The sequence below is a fragment of the Bicyclus anynana genome, chromosome 1, assembly GCF_947172395.1.
Source record: "Bicyclus anynana chromosome 1, ilBicAnyn1.1, whole genome shotgun sequence".
Classification (NCBI taxonomy): Eukaryota; Metazoa; Arthropoda; class Insecta; order Lepidoptera; family Nymphalidae; genus Bicyclus; species Bicyclus anynana.
This window is the reverse complement of record NC_069083.1, coordinates 14,090,254-14,112,252: the sequence shown is the minus strand read 5'-3', so window position 1 is coordinate 14,112,252 and position 21,999 is coordinate 14,090,254. Positions and strand designations below refer to the sequence as shown.

At 36.5% G+C, this 21,999-nt stretch overlaps 1 protein-coding gene across 2 annotated transcripts; it reads left to right on the top strand.

The window, feature by feature from the left end:
• Positions 1-1,647: 1,647 nt before the first annotated feature.
• LOC112052087 (zinc finger protein 665) lies at positions 1,648-21,940 on the top strand. Of its 2 annotated transcripts, none has more exons than XM_052891412.1 (15): positions 1,648-1,778; positions 7,296-7,427; positions 8,473-8,565; positions 9,227-9,361; positions 10,025-10,759; positions 11,325-11,455; positions 12,495-12,569; positions 13,205-13,343; positions 14,581-14,681; positions 15,955-16,063; positions 16,480-16,577; positions 17,548-17,644; positions 18,215-18,346; positions 19,160-19,444; positions 20,528-21,940. In XM_052891412.1, exons 2-15 carry the CDS (start codon positions 7,359-7,361, stop codon positions 20,705-20,707), a joined length of 2,379 nt encoding a protein of 792 aa, XP_052747372.1. In that variant the 5' UTR covers positions 1,648-1,778; positions 7,296-7,358; the 3' UTR covers positions 20,708-21,940. The 2 variants fall into 2 exon arrangements, with proteins under 2 accessions (XP_052747372.1, XP_052747373.1); XM_052891413.1 differs by having other exon boundaries at positions 1,687-1,778; positions 7,284-7,427.
• Positions 21,941-21,999: the final 59 nt, after the last annotated feature.

Genomic DNA, 21,999 nt, shown 5'->3' with positions numbered 1-21,999 from the left:
AAAAAAAGAGGTACGTCGAATTAATGCAGGGTCAACATTTATGAGATATTTTCAATTTATCACCATTATATTTACGAACTATTGTTTTAATACCCTAAAAGATGGCATCACAGGTAAATATCATTCATTGTAGTTTATGTTTCTTTAAACAGATGGCGCAACGAAGAAAATAAAGGAATTATATTATCAATCAAGTATTCTTGTAAATATAAATTACAATGTTAACATGTTATTAATAGATGGCGTTAATGGCGCGAACCAATTTGTTCCTTGGCGCAAACATAGATGGCGCAAAGAAAAAAAAACTTTAATTCGTAAATAAAGAAGTCGGTTAATTAAATAAATAAATATATAACAAATTAATTAAATAATCATTAAATAACTTAATATAAAAAAGGGGAAATATATAAACCCTTAAAAAACTTAACCTCAAGTACATAATCTGTGCTGTGCCTCAAGTAAATTATAAATGTATTGCCATAATCTCACCAGAGCGATAAGGAAGTGACATGAATCCAGTAATACAAGATAGATTCAAACTAATGTATGTTTCAGAAAACATATAGTCTTAGAAAATATATAGTTTCAAAAAATATATAGTTTCAGAATCCGATATTCAATATCAATATATAGTTTCGATTTGATACACAGAGAATCCGATATTACCCACACCTTGACATCACAACATTCACAACACAATAGACAAGTCACAACAATGACATGATTGGGATTGATAACTGTCAAAGTGACGTTTGATAGCTGTAGTGGTCAATTGCGAAATGCCGATTTCAATCCGTTAATACATCCTGTCAACGTCAAAGTATGATATTTTCGTTTCGCGAGTTTGTGTCGCGATCGCTAATAGAGCAATGCGGTTAATGACACTATCGATAAAAAAAGTATAAATAATTGTTTTGTGCAAGTTATAAGCCATGATAAAATTCAACAACCAACATTCAACGGGGTTATATTTGTTAAAACACAAAAGGGTTTTTTAGTGGCATAAACTTATAAATTACATCGTTTGGAATTATGACAACATACTTAATATTATATTGTTTTATAAGAGAGAATGATTTACTTATAAGGCAAAACAATTTTAGTCTAAATTTTTAAAAGCGAAACTCACTAGTGCCAGGTTAAAGAGGACTAAGGACGGACGAAGTCATGGGCACGTGATAGGTATTTATGTTCGTCATCCAAGAGGTCCTACGTCAAGTTAACTAAGAAAATATTGTTTTTCTCCTCTATATATTCTATAAGTAATTCCAGCTGTCTTGCAGATGCGAACATGTATAGAGCCATTTCTTTCTTTGGTTTGTAAAACGCATACCTACTAAAAATCTAATAAACTTAGAAACAAGACGCCTAAACACTAAAAACTTCATTTTAATTACAATTTTCTTTATGGAGGCTGTAAGGCATTTTCCGTATGGGAAAGAAAAAAAGCATTTCAGAAACAGGCCGGATCTTAGATACATACATAATGTCAAAGGGCCGGATTTTTAAAATGACTGGAAATTGCTCGGTTATTGCACGATTACATAATAGTGCCTTCTCTTCTCTGTGCCGTTGTAAATCAAAACGTAGTAACTAATATCTAATCTGTGGTCAAACTTAAAAGTCAAAAAAAAAAAACGATAAGATATGTCAAAACCATGTATTATACTACTCTATGGTCAAAACTGAAAACTCAAACAAACTCAAACTTCAAGTCTTTTTATTTATCAAAGTTGAAAGTTCAAAAAAGGGCAAAAGCTGAAAAGCAAGGACTTTTGGTCAGTATATTCGCGTTCGCGTTCTGTTTAAATCCCGCGGAGACCATGTAATTTTTCGGGATAAAAGTGGAACCTCCTCTATCTTCCAGTGAAAGTCTTATTGAAATTAGTTTAGCTGTTCCTGAGATTAGCCCGGATAAAAAGAAAGAAAGACAGACAGTAAAACCACAGTTATTATGAAATCACATACAGATAGTTAATTTTATTTGCATATGCCTCACATTATTTGTTATACTCACATTAGTTGTTATTACACTAACAACAATTACGTAAATTAATATAATAATCAATTATAACCAATATAAAAATTCACCATCTTATTTCTTTAGTTCTTGTAAACAGTTTTAAAATATTCAACCATTTCAATTGAATAATATTCAAAGTTACTAATATAATATATATTATTAATAGAGAGTTTTAACTACCAATAAAACTTACCTATTATTTTTTCATCAATGTCCGGAATCCATCTTGAGAGAAGCACCCGTCTTTCCTTGCCGGAAGTCAGCTAATATCACCTCTCCGATGGTGGCGCCCCCTTGCCGCAACCTAATACCTATGTACAAGTGACCGTAGCGAGCCGAGTGAATGTTCGCCATTATTATACTCATGATGCACCAGGTAGGCCTTACCTGGATTCCGGACATTGATGAAAAAATAATAGGTAAGTTTTATTGGTAGTTAAAACTCTCTATTATTTGTTTCGTATCAATGTCCGGAATCCATCTTGAGTGAAGTGTTTGTTATCACCTGGTGCTCGCAAGGTTGACGCTTTAATGTGAATTATACTGAAAAGTATTTTTGAATAAATGAAAATTCTCAATTTTGAAGAACAAATATACTCTTAATATGTATGTTAAGGAATTTGATAGTGGCCTAGGTAATCCAGTTATGTATACCTATTTTGGAATTCGTAATCAGTGATTTTCTAGAATTCTAGATGTTAGTAATTAAATCTGACTTCCAAATCCGTCTGAATTTCTAGAAATGGATAGAATCTGATGAAAGATTTGCTTTACAGATCTTGTAAAACAATTTTATTTAACCTATTATTGTTCAAGATGCATGCGTAACATAGCTCCTAGTATTATTAAATTAGTTATGTTTTGTCATTCAGTTACAGCAATACAAAGCAGTTGCTTAAACCCATAAACCATACTTGGATTTTTTACCGATTATATTTCAAAACTCTATATGAATTGCTTCTTAATGATACTCTGCACTTTAGAGTCCAAATATGTTAGCCAACAGTGACACGCCCAGGAACTAGGATATGTACCTATAAATAATCTACTTACCACAACCCATCAGACAAATTGTGCCACATCAAAATGTAGTTTAATATCATTAGATTCATCATTCTGGCGATAAATGAATTTTAATTACTTTTATTTAAATAATAGACCTCACTGTAGCAGCATGGTGGATTCAAGCTCCATATCCCATAAGTAGGCAGGCCCGGCTGATTATGATGACGGTAAATGAGTCCGGTAGAAGCGAATCCTTTGCATGTATGAGGTGCACGTCACTGCTGTTCATTGTACTAGTATCTTGATTGATAAAATTATGACAATCCATGTTCAACGGTGAAGAAGCCCTTGCTAAGCTGGGTGTAGAAATTATTGATTTTGTCAGGATCATGTGAAACTATATAATACGGTGGTAAGTTTAGGATACCAATTTAACTTCTCTTTCGATACTGAAATAGCTTTGGGTATCGATACCAACGTGAAGAAGCATTAATATAAGCCCATCTCACCTACTAGTCAAATTAGTAAATTTTTTATATTAGGTACCGATTTCTGTATTGGCATACTTTTGTCATCCAAGACAGATAGCAAACTATATGTCCAACATTGTAGAATATAAATTCAATGGTTTGTGGGATACACCATTTCTTTACATCTGTCTCAAACTGGCTTTATCATATGATTGTAGCGCCGGCTGGATATTGATAACTGCTGCCCTTGATCAGGTCAATGGATCAACATTTCTAGTCACTCAAAAATCGGTGAGGCTCAGTAATTATAATCTTGAATCACTGGGGCATGTGCATCTGTTTGTTTTGTGGTGTGTGTGTGATCGCCATATTTAAAAAAATTAAATTTAATAGCTTTCCGCTCGAAATGACTGGAATGATTCCGGTGGCCGTGTACGATGAGGTTTGGTGGAAGAGACAACCAGTTGTGCTTCTTTAGTACACATAACGTGTTGTTGTGTATAAGGCTTACTAGTCCTGATCCTCTGCTCTCGAAAGGCTATTCAGCATGAGTAGTTCCTACACAAGACGCTTGTTTTGGGCGTGTCTCACACTTGAAATAATATAGCTGTCGCACGTCAAAAAGAAAAATCATTCTGACTAAGTTTGCTGACTCGAGAGGACAACTCTGTATTAAACCCGTCCAGGAAATATTGAGCTATTATATAAATATTTTATTTGTCTAATTTTGTTAGGACCTGATGTGACTGCTAGATAACTCTGTTCTGTTTATATAAGCAATCCACGTATCGGTTATAGATCTGAAGAAGCATCTAAGCACTTTGCAATCGACAATGTTGATAAAATATCGCAGTACATTTTCTTGTGGTGTGCGTACCATGCGAGTCATTCGTCCAAGACATCGTGAATTTCATGTCATTGAATTGCGTTTTCAATCCACATCTGAAAGCCAATATGAGTGTGTGTTGGCATGGCCAATAGGTGTTTTGCCATGTGTTCTATAGGTATTCTTGACCTATTAATCTATATCTGGGCACAACGGTATAGGAATAGTCGCCCTGCTCCACCTATGTTGACTTATCGGCAGCAGTCGGTTGTAGTATTGCATTGTCCAACTGTGTAGCCTGCTTATCCGTCCTAGGCAGTGCAACAGGCGTGTTGTAAACGTAACCTGTTGACTTAGCTGCTCGAAGGACTGTGGCCCAATACACACAGGTCGCAAAGGTCAGCCTCTCTTTAAGAGATTGATATTTGTCAGAGAGACCACCTACGATTAAGAAGCTGTTGCTGAAGCGCTGTTGCGTAGCGTTAAGCACTTCGACTCCGACAAGGGGACTTTGCGTTGCGTCTTGCGTCCCAGTTTGCCAAGAAACTTGAGGCAAAGTATCGGAGTCAGCACAGACTTCTCGGAGTTGGTTATCCATTCTAATGTTTACAGTCCTTATTGTGAAAGGGTCAGTCCAGTCCATATGAGATTAGCATTGCTTTACCTCTTACGTTTAAGAAGATGTCGCTCAAGTGTCTTGCATAGCGTTAAGCACATACGCTGTTGCGTAGCGTTAAGCACTTCGACTCCGATAAGGGGACTTTGCGTTGCGTCTTGCGTCCCAGTTTGCCAAGAAACTTGAGGCAAAGTATCGGAGTCAGCACAGACTTCTCGGAGTTGGTTATCCATTCTAATGTTTACAGTCCTTATTGTGAAAGGGTCAGTCCAGTCCATATGAGATTAGCATTGCTTTACCTCTTACGTTTAAGAAGATGTCGCTCAAGTGTCTTGCATAGCGTTAAGCACATACGACTCCTACAAAGACTTTACATTGCTTGTATCCAAGTTATGCCGACAATCCCGAGGTATTGTGTCAGTACCAGGACCGACTTACAGTCTAAAGGGTGTATTCTAGAAAAGGTACACTTGTTCCTCGATTTCTTGGAATCGTGCAACCCAATTCGTTGTTATTGCAAAGGTTTTTAGGTGCTTATAGACCGAATGTCAATTAGGCCAGCTGAAGTAGCTGCTGTTTGTCTAAACTTCAGTGCTAATCGAGCCTTAGATATATGCGGTGCAAAATTGGTTGTATAGGCGAAAGCGGTTTTTCTCTTTCCGCGAACAGTTGCGTTCAGTTAAGTCAAGTTTAGGATTGGTCGGAATGTTTGGTTCAGTCTTGGTACCAAAACCAAAATGGACAAAGCTGTGTTGCGCCAGTTCTAAAATAAACATTACGTATACCTGTGTAGCAAAAGTTAATAGGTATTGAGTATACATACACAGTGTACGTTTTATTTCTGAAACGCTGCATGAGTAGAAACTAAAACTGAAATAGGTATACGATATGGTCTGAAGATATGAACACCATTTAAAAATGTCTGATGGTCCACATATTTCAAAACTCAATTCAAACATCCGTCTTAAAATGTAATGTAATGTTTTCGTTACGTTAGCTTGAATTATCGGTAAGTATAATAGATGTTGACCCCCCCCCCCCCTTGTTTTGAAATCGCTTTGCACTTGGGAGGAATTTTATACAAAACATCATATTTAAAATTTTCATTTCACGTAAAAATAAATTGATAAAATCATTTCACCTACCATTGTTTTGTACTTGTATGTATAGATGACCTTTCGGAGTAATAAGTCTAAAGTCTACTAATATTTGTCACGCTTTCTTGTAAAACAACTATTTGGCAACTTAAAAAGTTTTACAAAGCTGCGAAAGAACATTCCAGTATATTTGAATGCAATTCTTTCATAATTATGTACCTTTAAACGTTTTCTTTCATACTAACTCCGGGTGTGAATGATAAAATGTGGGTACCCACATTTTTCTTTTAAGTGAAGAAAAGTCGTAACAAAGGGAAAATCAACAATATATAGTTTATCAATACTCGTATTTAAAACGATGTTTGAATAAATTCATGAGGTTTATGACTCGCTTTAGTAAATAGATTCCTATAAAGTTGCAACAATTTCGTACTAATTTGCAGCCAAGATCAATCGTTACTACCGTCGCTTAGTCTGTAATTGTACACGTATTTTCACTATTTCTATTCATAGGATTTGTTGAAAATGTGACGTGTTGTAATAAAATTTAAACTGTACGTAACTCACGGTTTGCAAAGCCTTACATGCTCTGCTCTTTACTTCTCGTAGGATCACTGCCACCGCTGCCGCTGGAACTCGACGATGGAGAACGTGCACGTTTTAATTTCACTTTTAACAAAATCACTTACGTTCTCCATTTTCGGAGAGGTTTATTCACACAGAAAATATAAAATGTGCACCTAATATGTAGGTATAAATTGTTTTTTCCGTGATCACAATGGCTGACATGTGAACGGCGTGAAAAAACGACGCTTAATGGCGAACATTCACTCGGCTCGCTACGGTCACTTGTATATAGGTATTAGGTTGCGGCAAGGGGGCGCCACCATCGGAGAGGTGATATTAGCTGACTTCCGGCAAGGAAAGACGGGTGCTTCTCTCAAGATGGATTCCGGACATTGATACGAAACAAATAATAATAATTTTTAAATTTTGTATTTGGAACAGCTACAAAACTGTTGTGTTCTGTGGGCTCTATCTGCATATTATTGTTTAATCTGTGAAGTACATATTAAATAAGCTTACAAATTTTGATAGTTTTATATTTAATAAATTATATCTTTGTTCCAAAATAGTTACATTTAACATGCTTTGTACATAAGCTGAATTTGAATTTTTAAGAGTTCATTATTATTATCACAAATATAGTAGTAGTATTAGTAGTATAAAATCATTGAAGTTACAGATTTACTTTCAGCATAGATTAAAGATTTATGCATGATCCAGTGTGGTGATTCACACTTACCATAATCATAGCAATATGGAGTTAGATAACGTAAGAAACAGTATAGGAACAGTGCAGACAACAAAAACATTGTCAACAGCAAAAGTAAGTGTGGCTTTTTCTAGCATATTGTGCACTTGTAGTAAGTTACCTGCCTACCTTCAAAGATATACTGCCATTCTGGTACTAAACATTCAGGTTTAAAAGTTAAATCTACTGACTATTCTCAACAATAACACAACAAGAACAACTTCTAACCATGAAATTGCTGGCTTCCTATAAAGCTCAATATATTCATATCAAATTTTTTGAACTATTTATATCTTGACCCATCTATGAAATATATTTTTTTTTTTTTTATTGAGAAAGAATACAATAGGGAACTTAAGCTAACTTATCCTAATAACTATACAAATCATGCCCACGTGGAATGGTGGCAAGAATACTGGCTGCATTTCCGCGCTGGACAGCCAGGCTGATCCTTTGCGCAAAAAATGAGCCAGCCCTTCTGTCACCAGTCGAGGCAACTAGCCGCGGTGAAATGGTAATATCTATACCTATATTCATCAAAATCGGCTCAGCAGTTTAGTTGAGAAAAATCTTAACATTCCATGATATTTACCCATACCCAGTTAGTGTGACTTTTAGGTCAATCAATAACACAGCAACACTCACCTTTATTGTTTATGTTTTTCTCTCTGCCTGCAAATTGGATACCCATTCTATCAAAGAAGTTTCTGAACTTCTAGCAAGGCCAAGATCTTTAGGCAGGTTACAGAGATTATACTGGTATTCCTCTTGCACCCACTTCTACTGTGTATAAACTAACCACATTGATTAAGTCATAATGATTATATAATGATTTATTTATTTTGCTATCATCCGCGAAAAGTCGACGAACCCATGCGACAACGTCACCCAGGTCCGACAAAATACTCTCTACGTACGTTTCACCCCGAAACTGGAGCATCCTCAGGAGATGTTGACTCTACAACGTGCAATTGCAAAGTGTCGTTTTAAAAAACAAAAAAAAACATTATATAATCATGATGAACTTCCGCAAAGTAACGCCTGCTTCTATCCAATAAGTCATAATGTTTTATTGTATTTATATGGATTGATAAATAATGCAAATATTAATGTTCCACAGTTCTGCTTGACATGTTTAGCAACAGACTGCAAGCTGTATCCATTGAAGCAATACAGTTTAGAAGAGGCGTATCAACACTTGACTGGCAAATTGGTATGTTGATTCAGAAATAGATGTTTTTGAAGTAAAACTTCTTTATGCACACTTGACTTGTGGCGTAACCGGATGAATGTGTTATGAAAAGTCTAATCGGGTGAATGCGTTACGAAAAGTGTAATCGGGTGAATATGTTACGAAAAGTGTAATCGGGCAAATGTGTTACGAAAACAGTCATCAAAATTAGATGATGAGATCTAAAGAAGTTTTATTTCATTTGTGTCTTATCACACTATGTTCATCTGTGGTCTATAGCACACTAATTTTTATGGGTAGTTACATTGTTTTTTGCTCTTTTTTGGCTATATAAATGATGGGTAATTCCTCGGTCAGGCTGTTTAATACTGAAAGAAAGAAAAAATCTTTAATTATATGTTTTGCCACACAACATTAATTATTATGGGTCATTATCCAATGGATCAATGCACTAAATAAAAAAATAAAAAAAAGTAGATAAATGCTCTGTGATGTGTAGCATGACCTAGAAAAAGGTCCCAACTCATTATTTGCTACATACTCCCAATAAAAAACAGTACACTAAGCCAGCCAACTTGCATTGTAGTACTTCATGTCTATTAAGGAGAGAAGCCTTGTCCTTTATTGGACTGTTAGAATAGACTGATAAATGATGATCAAATCAAAGTTATTTTTATTTCAGATGTTACACAATGTGAACTTTGTGCCACAATTTTGTGTGGAATGCACACAAAAACTGATAAACTGCAGCAAATTCAGGAACAAGAGCTTAAGAAGTTACAATCTATTGTTGGAACTATATGAAAAGAATCAAGTGGTGAGTTAAAGTTTTCATTTCTGTCAAGACAGGCAGAGGAATCCCCTTTGCATTATTGCAGTTGTAAGTTGGTTAAAAAATTTAACTAAGTTCAAATAAACCTGAGGTTGAGTGATTCTAGTTCAATTTATTCTCAGCCTATATGATATAATGGCGGTTGGTGAGGCCTAGACTGGCTTATTCAACAGTATGGCTGGGACATAGATAGATAAATATATTCTTTATTGCACATAACAAGGAATATCAAAACAGTATTCATTGAGAAATAAAATAAGTAGGTAGAAATATGCACAAATTGCTAATAGCGATCTCCTCCAGGCGACCTGCATTATAAGATTCAAGTTATAAAAAACGGAAAGTGCAATAATAAATAATATACAAACTGCATATACTTTACATTCTAATAATTAATATTTACATAAATAAATTTAAGATATACATATACATACATACAAAGAATAATGGGCACATACAAATTCATAATATAGATAGGATAGTAACTCTTTAGACAATCTTTTAAGATATTTAATGATTCAGAACATCTAATGTCCCTTGTCAATCCATTCCAAATGGTATGACCAAATTTTATGAAACTTTTTGCTGGGTCTAGGAAGAGGTGATAAGGTCAATGTTTCTGACTAATGATTATGATGTTGATTACAGTTAACCACAGAGGATATAAAAACCATCAACCGAACCACACACCAACTAACATCAAACATAGCGAAAACAACATGTGAACCTGATCACTATGACTTGTATCTAGTGCACAATGAACAGAATTTGAAAAATATCAAAATTGAAGTACAAATTGTAGAAAATGCACCCATTACGGAAAGCACAGATGAAACATCGAAACTTACAATCATTCTGGAACCTAAAAAAGAAACACTGAGTGATATCAATAGTGATGACGAGTTTCTAAATGATGATTTTGATCGATTAGAAACTCAGAATGATACAGATTTTCTACACAGTGATAAAAAAGATAGACAAATAACGAATGATGAAATTAAAATTGATGAGTTTACCACTTATGTATATGATAGAATTGAATCAGACGATACAGATAACAATAGGGACTTCAACAGAGTCAGTAAAAGTGATAATGGCAATAGAAAAGTTAAAAAATACCGAACAACAACAACAAAAAAATGTAAAGTGGCAACGAAAAAAGAAAAATTTCCACCTAAGCCAATTAAAAAACCAACAAAAGTCAATTTAAGAGATTTGAAACATTTTACAGTCACCATGTTGAGTCATGAAGAACAATTGGACGAAATACAGAAAAGAAAAGAGACCAGTAATTTTAAAATCTCTCCGTACAAATGTATGACATGTTTCAAAGGATTTCACAGTGTTACAACTTATGGTACACATATGGAAAAACATACGAATGTAAGTGTACAGGTCGGGAGTATTTCCCATAACTTCGGGTTTATATTCTTTACCGAAAATTACTTAAAAATGTTCAAGGAACATGTGTTCTGAAATTAATATTTTCGGGTTAAGTAATATTTCTTACATGTTTCAAGGATAGTCGGAATTGTATGAAAACATTAAAAGTTTTTATTTTTTAGTTAGTGAAATATATTAGTTATGCAACTCTGCTCTTGTAAGTGGACTCGTCAGCACTTTGAAGTTATGGAAAATACTTCCGAGCACCCTGTATAATTCGACGGCGGCAACTCGCTGGCCTTCCATCCTCCTCCAAGTAAGCCCACTCCCATCTTAGACTGCATAATCTAACCAGGTGAGATCGCAGTCATGAGCTAACATTAAATGAAAAAAAATAATAAAGGTAATTATGAAGCAGCGATGTGGATAAGGTGTTTAACTTGAATCATCTTAGAACTTGTGCTAAATAGCCCTTCTATACAGCGAATATAAGAGTAAAATGTTGCATTTTCCTATGCCACAGTTTACTATAAAAATGTAATATCAATTTAAACTGTATTTTCAGAAATTCGGCCAATTTGTATGTAAAGTATGTGGGATTTACTGGAAGACTAAGAGAAGACTAAAGGACCACATGACCAAAGTCCACATCAGGCGCTACAGCTGCAATATCTGTTCTGTGGTCACTTCCCAAAAGTAAGTATTGTTAACGCACGCAAACATTTAAACTACGAAAATGGGTGATTTTCATTTGTTTTTCTTATTGTTAAAAATAGTGAATCTAATGAAGTTTGACTATATAAATTAAAAAAAATGAATTTGACTATATAAAAGGTAAAGCAACACAAGCCGCGAAAAATATTTTTTGATGTTTATGGACCTAATGTAGAATCTGTGAGAGTAGCGCAAAGCACATGACCCAAAATGGGCCTTTATTATTTATAATTTATAAGCAGCTCGATAGTATTTTTTTTTGGATAGAAGATACAAATTGCTGTTGAGAAAATAACTTTCTGAATTTTTGTAACCCGAATTAGTTAGATAAATATCTTTTTGTTGTTTCGCTCCCTTGTCTACAAATTAAACATAGACAGTACAGTAAAAGTGTTCACTAACTTAAACAGCCAATAAAAACACCTGGAATTTAATTCAAATCCGATGAAAGATTTTCGTCATTCTGGTCGCCCTGTTACGGACACATAGCCTCAATAGCTCAACGGTAAGAGCGGTCGGACTTATCACCGAGGGGTGGTGGTTCGATCCCCGCCCCGTTGGTCTATTGTCGTACCCACTCCTAGCACAGTCTTTCCTAGTTGGTGAGCAATGGGAATATTGGTCATATTATAAAAGATATGGCAAATATTCTTTTTAAAAAGCAAAGAAAAGAATTAATGCCATTTTTGAAAAAGATCGGCAACTACACACTATGATGATGATGATAGGCTTTATTCCGGAAATCAAAATTCATGGTTTCCGCAGTATTTGTGAATACTCTGCTAGTATCCGCATTGGGCCAGCGTGGTGGACTATTGGCCTAACCCCTCTCATTCTGAGAGGAGACTCGAGCTCAGCAGTGAGCCGAATATGGGTTGATAATGATGATAAATGAAAAATAGATTACAAAAACAAAAATATATAAACTAAAAGAAGTAAATGCAAAAAATGTGTTATTGTGGAGCTATTTAAATTTTTATGTACCTACTTATAAGCACGTGCTGTTATTTTCTCTTTGCAGAACATCAGCTCTGGCGCACGAGCGCTGTCACGACGGAGCCAAGATCAATTGCCAGCATTGCATTGGACAATTTAGGTAAGTACTAAAAATAGTAAAAAATTACTATGGACAAATCAAAGAAAAAAGAAAAAGAAAAGACGTTAAATTGTAATTCACAATATATCAACAGATTATAATATCGCGAGTGAGATATAAACTAACGTTTACAATTTAACGGTAACATATACAAGCTATGATTACTTTGGTCCTATATATGTCGGAAAAACGAATTGACACCAGAAGCGGATTTAATGAGCAAAGCGGTTAGTGAATAGGATCCTATCAGGTGTAATAAATCCCACTAATAGTAAGAATGTTACCAATAAACCCTCGAGTGGCAGAGAATAACTTAGAGTGAAGTTCCGGACTTGTAACCGTTATACTATATGTAGAGTTAGATGTCTTTTAAAACTAGTTAACACTCCCTTCCACACTCAAGCCATTCTCAACGTCTATCCCAAAATAATCCACGAAGGATTATCCAATCCAATCACGACAAGAATGATCTAGTCGTCTATACTATATAGTCAACACTTGGCATTTCACAAATCCCCACTTAACTCACGGAACACTTCGTACTATCTCGTCTCTTGATGACACAAGCCGACCGATCTAATGGCTCACTCGCGCCGACATGTCTTTTCTAAATGTATAAAAAATGATGATTCCAGAACACAATCGGCGTACCTGTCGCACCTGCGCATACAACACCCGTCGGACGTGGTGTGCACGCTCTGCGGGTTCTGTTTCATTAACGAGAGAGGTCTGCAGATGCATATCAACAAGAAGCACCGCTTCGACGACTTGCAGGTCAGTCCAAATGTATTGAGGTAACTGTTCCAGCAGGAAAACGGCGTACTTGTCGCACCTGCGCACACTGCACCCGTCGGACGTGGTGTGCACGCTCTGCGGGTTTCATCAACGAGAGAGGTCTGCAGATGCATATCAACAAGAAGCATCGCTTCGACGATTTGCAGGTCTGTCAGTTATGTTTTTTGTGCAGTAAAGTCATTGACCTCTTACAATAAAAGGACGCACAATCATGTAGAAAACGTCAATTTTGCCAAAAAAACTGGCCAATTTTGCTTTGGCAGTTTTAGAATTATTGGTAAAGAAAATTATACCTAAAGTCCTTTAAATATAGTCCAATATTCAATCAATCAAATCCCAAATTCAAAGCAAATCAACCTTAAGGATAGACTTTAAGGTTGAATTTGAAAATGCGACTTCTTAAATTGAGTGCCAAGAAGTTTTGTTAGGCACTCATTGAGTGGGGACGTTTTTTGGTCGCTAATTGTACATCTACTTTTTAATAGGAGATCGATGAGTAAAGTGTAAATAAATAAAAATGAATGCATAATTATGTCGAGTGAGTTATTTGATTAATCGGCTCGTCGACCGCTCGTCTAGCTCATTCTTGTCGTGGCGTTCATTCCGTCAACACCTTTGTTGGATAATAATCCTGGGTTGTTATGGGATAGGCGGGGAGCGTGACTTGAGTGGAAAAGGGGAGTGTTAGATATCAGCCCGGGAAGACGAATTGGGCAACTGTAATGTCTTCCCGGGTACTGTTTAAGTAAATAAATAAATAAATAAATAAATATCTGTCAAAGGCGCCTTTAACCCAACACACATCGTTCACAAGTGCGTGACTCCACTCATGGTCAGTCTCTGCCACTCAGAGTTTATTGGTAACATGTTGTAAAGGGGTCCCTCAACCCTACTGGAATCGGTTACAAGACCGAGATCCGCTGGTGGCTGACTCCTTGCTATGTGATAGATAATCCGTGTTTACATCTGATAGTATCAGCGCTATACTTGATCAGTATTGTAGTTAGAGGGTAGAACTGTATTAGCAAGTCAAACGGTCGTTCCGGTAATGATCGATAGTGTTACTTTGTGTATCTGCCATCCTTGACACGTAATGCTTAGAACCTGCTCTGAGGCTACGGCTTCGTTATCATCATGATCTTTAGTCTATTCCGCCGTTATCAGAAGTGGAATTTAGTCTGCTCCGCCGATACATATTTAAATGTGTGCCTTTCAGAACGCCTCGGGCCCACTGTGCGAGACGTGCAACGTACGTTTCGCGTCTGACACCGCATACAAACAGCATCTGAAAGTATCTCCCAAACACTCAGAAGGATCGTAAGTGTATTTATGTTAGCTTCGGCGAAGTCCTATTAGTAGACTAATAGAGAGACCTGGGGTGCGATTCCGCTATTTCACACTCAGCGACTAATCTTTCGCCAATAACACGTCTTATTCGAATTTGAACTTGTCACTAACGACGAAGTAGCCATGGAAACGAACGCTGTCACGTTACAGAATGTAGGGGCTGACTCGCTAGACGTTACCTTTCAATGCATAAGATCAACGATCTAACGCGTTTATAAAAACTGTCTCTAAAGAATCGATGTTAGTTGTAATCGTTTTCGTCGTGTAAAGCTATTCGGCGTTATTGGTTGACAATATGAACTCAACTTGATATTAATGTCAGAAATAAAAATAAAATTGTTGCTCACCGCACTAGGTTACAAAAAAAATGTAATTCTTTTAAGGGTTAATTGCATACGTTTTATAATAAACTGCCACATGAAACCTCTATGTCTCTAAATAAGTTCAAATTTTTCAATAAACGCAAGCTTATAGTAAAGTCGTAGTATATATCTTCTTCTTTTACATATATAAAATAGAATTGCTGTTCGTTAGTCTCGCTAAAACTCGAGAACGGCTGAACGAATTTATCTTATCTTGGTCATGAAATGTTGGTGGAGGTTTTAAAGATGAGAAAAATTTGAATAATTGTCGGGAACACCACAAAAACAACCCTTTTCTATTTCCCATACAAATGTTTAAGAGTCAAGGGGTAGGGGTAGGGTAAGGTAAGGGAGAGAGGGGTAGAGTAGTGTAGAGAGGGATAGGGAAGAACTGCACATAAGTCAAAGCGAAGCTTGACCGGGTCCTCTAGTAGATGATAAAAAAGCTTGGTGTTGAACTGCACTATGCGATTGTGTACTTAGTAGATAAGTTTGTAAAATGGTAGTAAACAAAAAAAATAAACCTTGGCTGAGTTTTTTGTAGGCTCTTCTTGGAACGGGGCGCATTTGAAATTCTCGTAATTTTAATTTTAAGTTTTCGACGTTAATTACCACCATTAAGTCATGACATAACTTGACGTTTCAAAGTGCTTGTAAATTAAGCCTAATTGAAGTAAATGAGTTTGAACTTTAATTTTTTTTTTGTTTTGAATTTGAATTTGAATATGTCATTTTGTGGTCATGACATACTGAATTTGAATATGTCATTTTGTGGTCATGACATATTGAATTTGAATATGTCATTTTGTGGTCACGAGATTTGTCGTGGCTCTCATCGTGGCACTAATGAAGTGATTTAGTCTCTCAACATTTGTCCACAGCGCACTGCAACGCAACGATCCAAAAAAGGACAAATTTACACGGCACTCCAATATTCGTAAACAGTATTACACTAAGACCAAAGACACAGACACTGTGGAGTGTGGACAGGTGAGTACGACGTCTAAAGCTCAAAACTCACTATTACGTCCTACCTTGAGACGTGTCGGTTACGCTCCGCTTACCGCGCGCGGATACCTCGCCAGCAACGCGCTTACATCACTTCGGGTGTGAGCTAGTGGACATTTAACTTGCCTCAAGCTAAAAGCTTGTCCTGCACCTCTGAGTCCGACGTCTAAAGCTCAAAACCCACAATTACTCCTTGAGATAACGTGTCGGCTACGCCCCGCTCGCGGCCTACTTTCCAGCAACGAACAAGTTTTGTACATAAACAAAATATAAAAAAGTTTCTTCCTGTATAGATATTTTTGATTTATTTTCTTGTATTGTGTGTTGTGTATGTGTTTGAAGTTAAATTATTATCTTTCTTTCAAAATATGAGCTTATTAAAATATACTTACCTACAGGTCAATTCGAATGGTTCGTCCTGCGAAGAGAAGTTCGTACCGGATGATGCACGTTCGAGACAACTGAAGTTATCGCGACAAAGCAGCGACATCGACTCGTGAGTGATAAATATCCTATTTTTTTTAACAGAAAATCCACCATTTAGTATCATTAGCCTATTTTAACGGCACACTACAGGGCTAGGAGAGAGGATGTGGATGGATAGTGGTAAATTCAATTTTGAGTTACCGTAAAGGAAAAAAGTGCAAAGAAGCAATTCCTTTCAAGTCAAATACGGGAAATTAATCGGAGAAGACATCAACATTATGGTAGATACAGACTATTCACGCTTTAGACACAAGTCACTCCTCGCGACTTGTGTCAGAAGCGTATCGATTTCATACATTTATTATAGTTAGAAACACATTTAGACCAAGAGCTGAGTGGTAATGAATGTGCATAATATAGTTGAATTCATCCTTTCATTCATTCATACTAAATCGTTCTACTATTAGCATACTTTTAATATAAACAATAAAAAAATTGTCAAACACTCAATTGGACCTTACGTACCTTGTAATAGGCAAGTTGACACTATTTTTAAATGGTCTTAAATAGTGCATTATCGTTCTATTTGATTGCAATTTATTTTCATCTGTCGGCCATGATGGTCTGTATTTCAACCGTTTCATGACGTCACTATAATAAATCCCTTACACACGGAGCGTTTGACAAAAATATTAGTTAATAATTAGTTTGACGTTTAGTACATCAAGTAACATTGTGACGTCACAGAATGGACGACAACGTTTTTGACGTTTGGAAAATTTGAAAAATACATGAATTCAGGGGTTTTTAGAAATCCTTAACTGTTATTGATTAATATCGATATACAGGATGTTCCGTAATTAATGGGAAAACGCAAATTGTAGATACACCACTTAATTATCTAAAACTAAATTGAATAGTTATTCAGACCCTTATTCCATGTGCTATGCAAAAATTAATATTGCTTATACTTTTACAATATATATATTATTAGTCAACTACCTTATAAGGTCCTTTGTAACAATATTAATGTGTTCTAGTAATGGCACACGCAACGACTCGCAAAGTATGAACACGGAGAAGAAGTCGCTGACCAACATCCCGGACCCCGAGTTTGCTCCAGTCACTTGTGAACAGGTTCGCTTAATTTTAAAGAGACCCAAGGTCACAAGTCCTGGGCCCTGTGACGCATTGTTTCCTCTATTCTGGTAGAGGAAACAATTCAAGGATATCATCATATTCTGATGGTACAATGTTGTCATTCTGATGACAGCGCTGTCATTCGTTCACCGAATTTTACTGCCCATATTTTTTTCACACTGGGGGCCATATGTGAAAAATCCATTATTAAGGAGTAAACTCTATTTTATTATATTTATCATCATCATCGTCATCATCATATCAGCCGATCAACGTTCACTGCAGGACATATGCCTTTTGTAGGGACTTCCAAACATCACGATACTGAGCTACCTGCATCCAGCGAATCCCTGTGACTCGCTTGATGTCGTCAGTTCACCTGGTGGGGGGTCGACCAACACTGCGCTTACTAGTGCGGGGTCGCCATTCCAGCACCTTGGGACCCCAACGTCCGTCGGCTCTTCGAACTATGTGCCCCGCCCATTGCCACTTCAGTTTCATTTTTATTAATAATAATTAAAAGAAATTGTCATCATCCCTATTCAAGGTCAAATTTGTCTGTTTCAGTGCGGCCTTCAGTTAATGGACATGCGTGACTACGCGCATCACTTCCGCCTCGAGCACCCCGACAAGATTCGCACCAAATTCCCCGTCATTACGACGCCGCACATGTGCGATCAGTGCGGACGGATATTCCAGGTTAAATATAATAAATCACCATTCTTTGATCTTCATTAACAACCTTCGACCATTAATATTAGGTCCTGCCTACCCCTCTTACCCCCTCTGGCAAGTTAATCAATGAACTAACGCGTTTATAAAAACTGTTGCTGTAGAATCGATGTTTCATTGCTGTAATCGTTTTCGTCGTGTAAAGAGCTCCCTAAAAATGCCGGTTTGTGTAGTTGAATGGCATAAAAAAACAGAAAAAAGGAGGTAATTTTTTAAAAATATGAAAAATATACTCAGTGAAAAATATATGTAAAATGGCGTATTGGTACTATTGGTACTTAGATAGCTGATTTCACGATTTACATTTATTGAATTTAAAAGAAAGTTTAAATAAATGATATTTATTGTAATTCGTCTGGTTATCCAAGTTTCCACTATGATTTTAATAATCTGATAAAACTATCAATATTAATTGGTTGTTCTATAATGACACAAAATGTGGTGTTGCCACATAACTAGTTGTTAAGGTCCATTTTTATTAACTTCTACTCTTATTTCGCGTTATACTGTTTAGCACCCCCAATAGTCCAATACACTACTTCCGAAGTTCGAACACGAAGCGCCTCGCTATACATCTTGGCTCAATTCAGGACTATATAGCGATATTTTCAAACTCCAATATTAAATGACAGTATATTTCTCTCGGCACGAGATATTTGTTAGACGTAGGTATACTAGGCAAACTGACCGTTACATAAAGGGCCATCGGCATGACAGGTAACTGATGACTTAAAAGTAAATGTCTAAAATTAACTTAAAGCATAAATTTTCCTTTCCCAGAGCAAGTTCCTATTGAAACAACATATGTTGGTGCACGCGAGCCAGAAGCGCTTCAAGTGCGACCACTGCGACAAGAGCTTCGCTAGGAAGGCCGTAATAGAGAACCACATGTGGGTGCACTTCGGTGAAAAACCACACAAATGCGAGCACTGCGCGAAGAGCTTCGCTCGGAAGCCCAACCTACTGGCCCACCTGAGGGTGCACAGTTCCAATCGCCCGACCTACGAGTGTCCGCTCTGTGGCAAGCACTTCGCCTTCCTCAACAACAGGCGGCGGCACATGTTTGTAAGATGACCTTTGTTACTACAACACTTGCAATTTTTTTTGGTCTTATTGTTTGTTTTTAGCTTTAAACCTACTTCACTCACAGAGCTGCGTACACCGTTTATTTTTCTTCTGTGAAACATGACATCAGTAAACAAAAGTGTCTCATTATTCTCATCAAGATAAAGAAGGTCAGGAATATAAATGAGTTAGTAGAAATAGGCCTAGTCTTGGTCTCAATGTAGAACAACCTCGTGTACCACTGCAATGCACAGAAGCACAGGACAGCAAAAAAGAATTTGTTACAACGCCATCTAGTTTTCACTGTTGGTATGAAACACGAGTTGACGAACTTTCCGCCTATAACACGTCTTATTCAAATTTGATTTTTTTTTTCTTTTTACGAATCAAAGACTTTATATATGTCACTAGCGCGTCGAAACTGAGACGAACAAAGCCGCCTAGTTATCTTAATTTAATTTAGTCGCATAGTAAACAACAAAAGTTATTTCAATAAATATGTAATGTTTGAGTTGTATGTTCAAGAAGCTGAAAAACGATATATACAAAAAAATATAATATAATGTAAGGAAACACACAATTGTGCATGTGTGCGCTCAGTGGAGTTGCTAAATTCGGATTATTTTTTGCGGTGATTCTGTAGCATAAAATATCGTTGATACGAGTAACATCCCAATATTAAAATGTCACTAACAACGCAGTTGCTTGCGAATGGATGTCACAGTGCTGTAAACAATGATAATTTTATACTATAGATCGGATACGTCCCTACAAAATCACCGAAAAAAGTGATCCGAATAATAGGCTACAAAACTGAGCGCACATGCACAATTTTGTCTTTAATCCAATATTTATTTATGTATATATATTATATAAGTTATACATAAATAAATATTAAGTATTATTTGTTCAAATAACGTTCATTGTTGACCACAACCAACATTGAGATGTGGAAATTTCCTCTTTTAGCGCCTTATTTTTCATGACTTAGTAACATATTAACAGTATTTAACATCATTGGCTGTAACTTTACACAATGCAGGGGCAGCTAATCTCATCGTCATACGTTCTGTATCGTTGCAGCTCCACACGGGGCTGAAGCCGTTCAACTGCAACATGTGCGGCAAATGTTTCCCGACGTCGGGCGAGCACCGCGCGCACGTCGACCACGTGCACCTCAACAAGCCGCGCCCCAAGCGCGTGCGACAAAGTCGACGACGCGACCCACAAGTGCCCACTGCTACATGTGAAGATTGGTATTGAGAACTATTTGGAGATAGATAATAAGAAAGATGTATGAATATACACTTCTAATAATGTTATTAATATTAGGATACAAAGAGATGATATTTGGATACGTTCGCTGGCCGAGTATCTGACATTGACAGTGACAAGAAAGAGGAGACATGTTTGACTTCTCTTAAAATTTATAAGAGAAGTCAAAGAGTTCAAGATGACATATGTAGGGATGGCTGCGTTCACTTTAAGAACTAGCTATTGTCGGGTATATTTGTCGTGTTTTCGGGATATTGGATTACATACCGCACTGAAAACAATTGAAAAATTTACAATGTACAGCGCCATCTAGTTATAGCATACTATGTGCAGTCACTACAACGCCATCTAGTTTCAGTTATTGGTACCAAATCGTGTTCTATGTGGCGTGGCGAGCCATGCGGCCTGTGGCATATTGAATACTAAGAGCGCGTACATATTAGGCGTTTCGAAGCGCGCGCTTTAATAACGCGCGTATTTAGAATAAAGAAGTTGTTTGGAAGTGTACACATGCAAGCGCACGCTAGATAGCTATTGATATATATGTTCTACGATAACCTCGTGTTCACTATACGTATACAGTACTAAAAACAAATTTTCTATAGCACAACACACTTAAAGACAAAGTATAGCACCATCTAGTTGTTTTATTAGAACTAAAGGTAGTCGGTGCTCGTTGTTGGTAATAAAAATCCAATCATTTTTTTCTAATGAATACATATTATCGTAAACAATATCAGTTTTAAAATAATTCTAGCACAAAATAATGCTTAAATAGCTAATAACTACATATGCTGTTGTAATGGGCGTGTAATGGACGGTCGCTTGTCTTTGGGAAGTAGGTACTCGTACCATTTGTTTTTGTCACACAATAAATCGTTTATTTGTCACACAAAAAAGTATTACAATTTTCTGAAGTTTAAGAACTGGCTGTCCTAGCTAGATTTTATGGATCTGTGTTAACAACCAGCCCTCTCCCTCGGATTACATTTTGTCAGAGACAATCAAGAAAAAAAATCGAGCACATGTAAGTTAAAGCAATTTCAAAATCAGTAAGTTTTAAAATAAACGTTGATTGATACATATTATATTCTGTGTTGTATTGAAGTTCACATAAGTATAAGGGGCCCATAGGGCAGGTTGCTTAAGGCATCAAGTTACCTTAATGCGGCACTGGGAGTGAAACAATAAAAACGTATGTTCAGTTAAGATTGTTTTATTTTGTATCTACCCTCATAATATGACTTCTGATTTTCTCATGGTGATCTGTATCTTCTTGA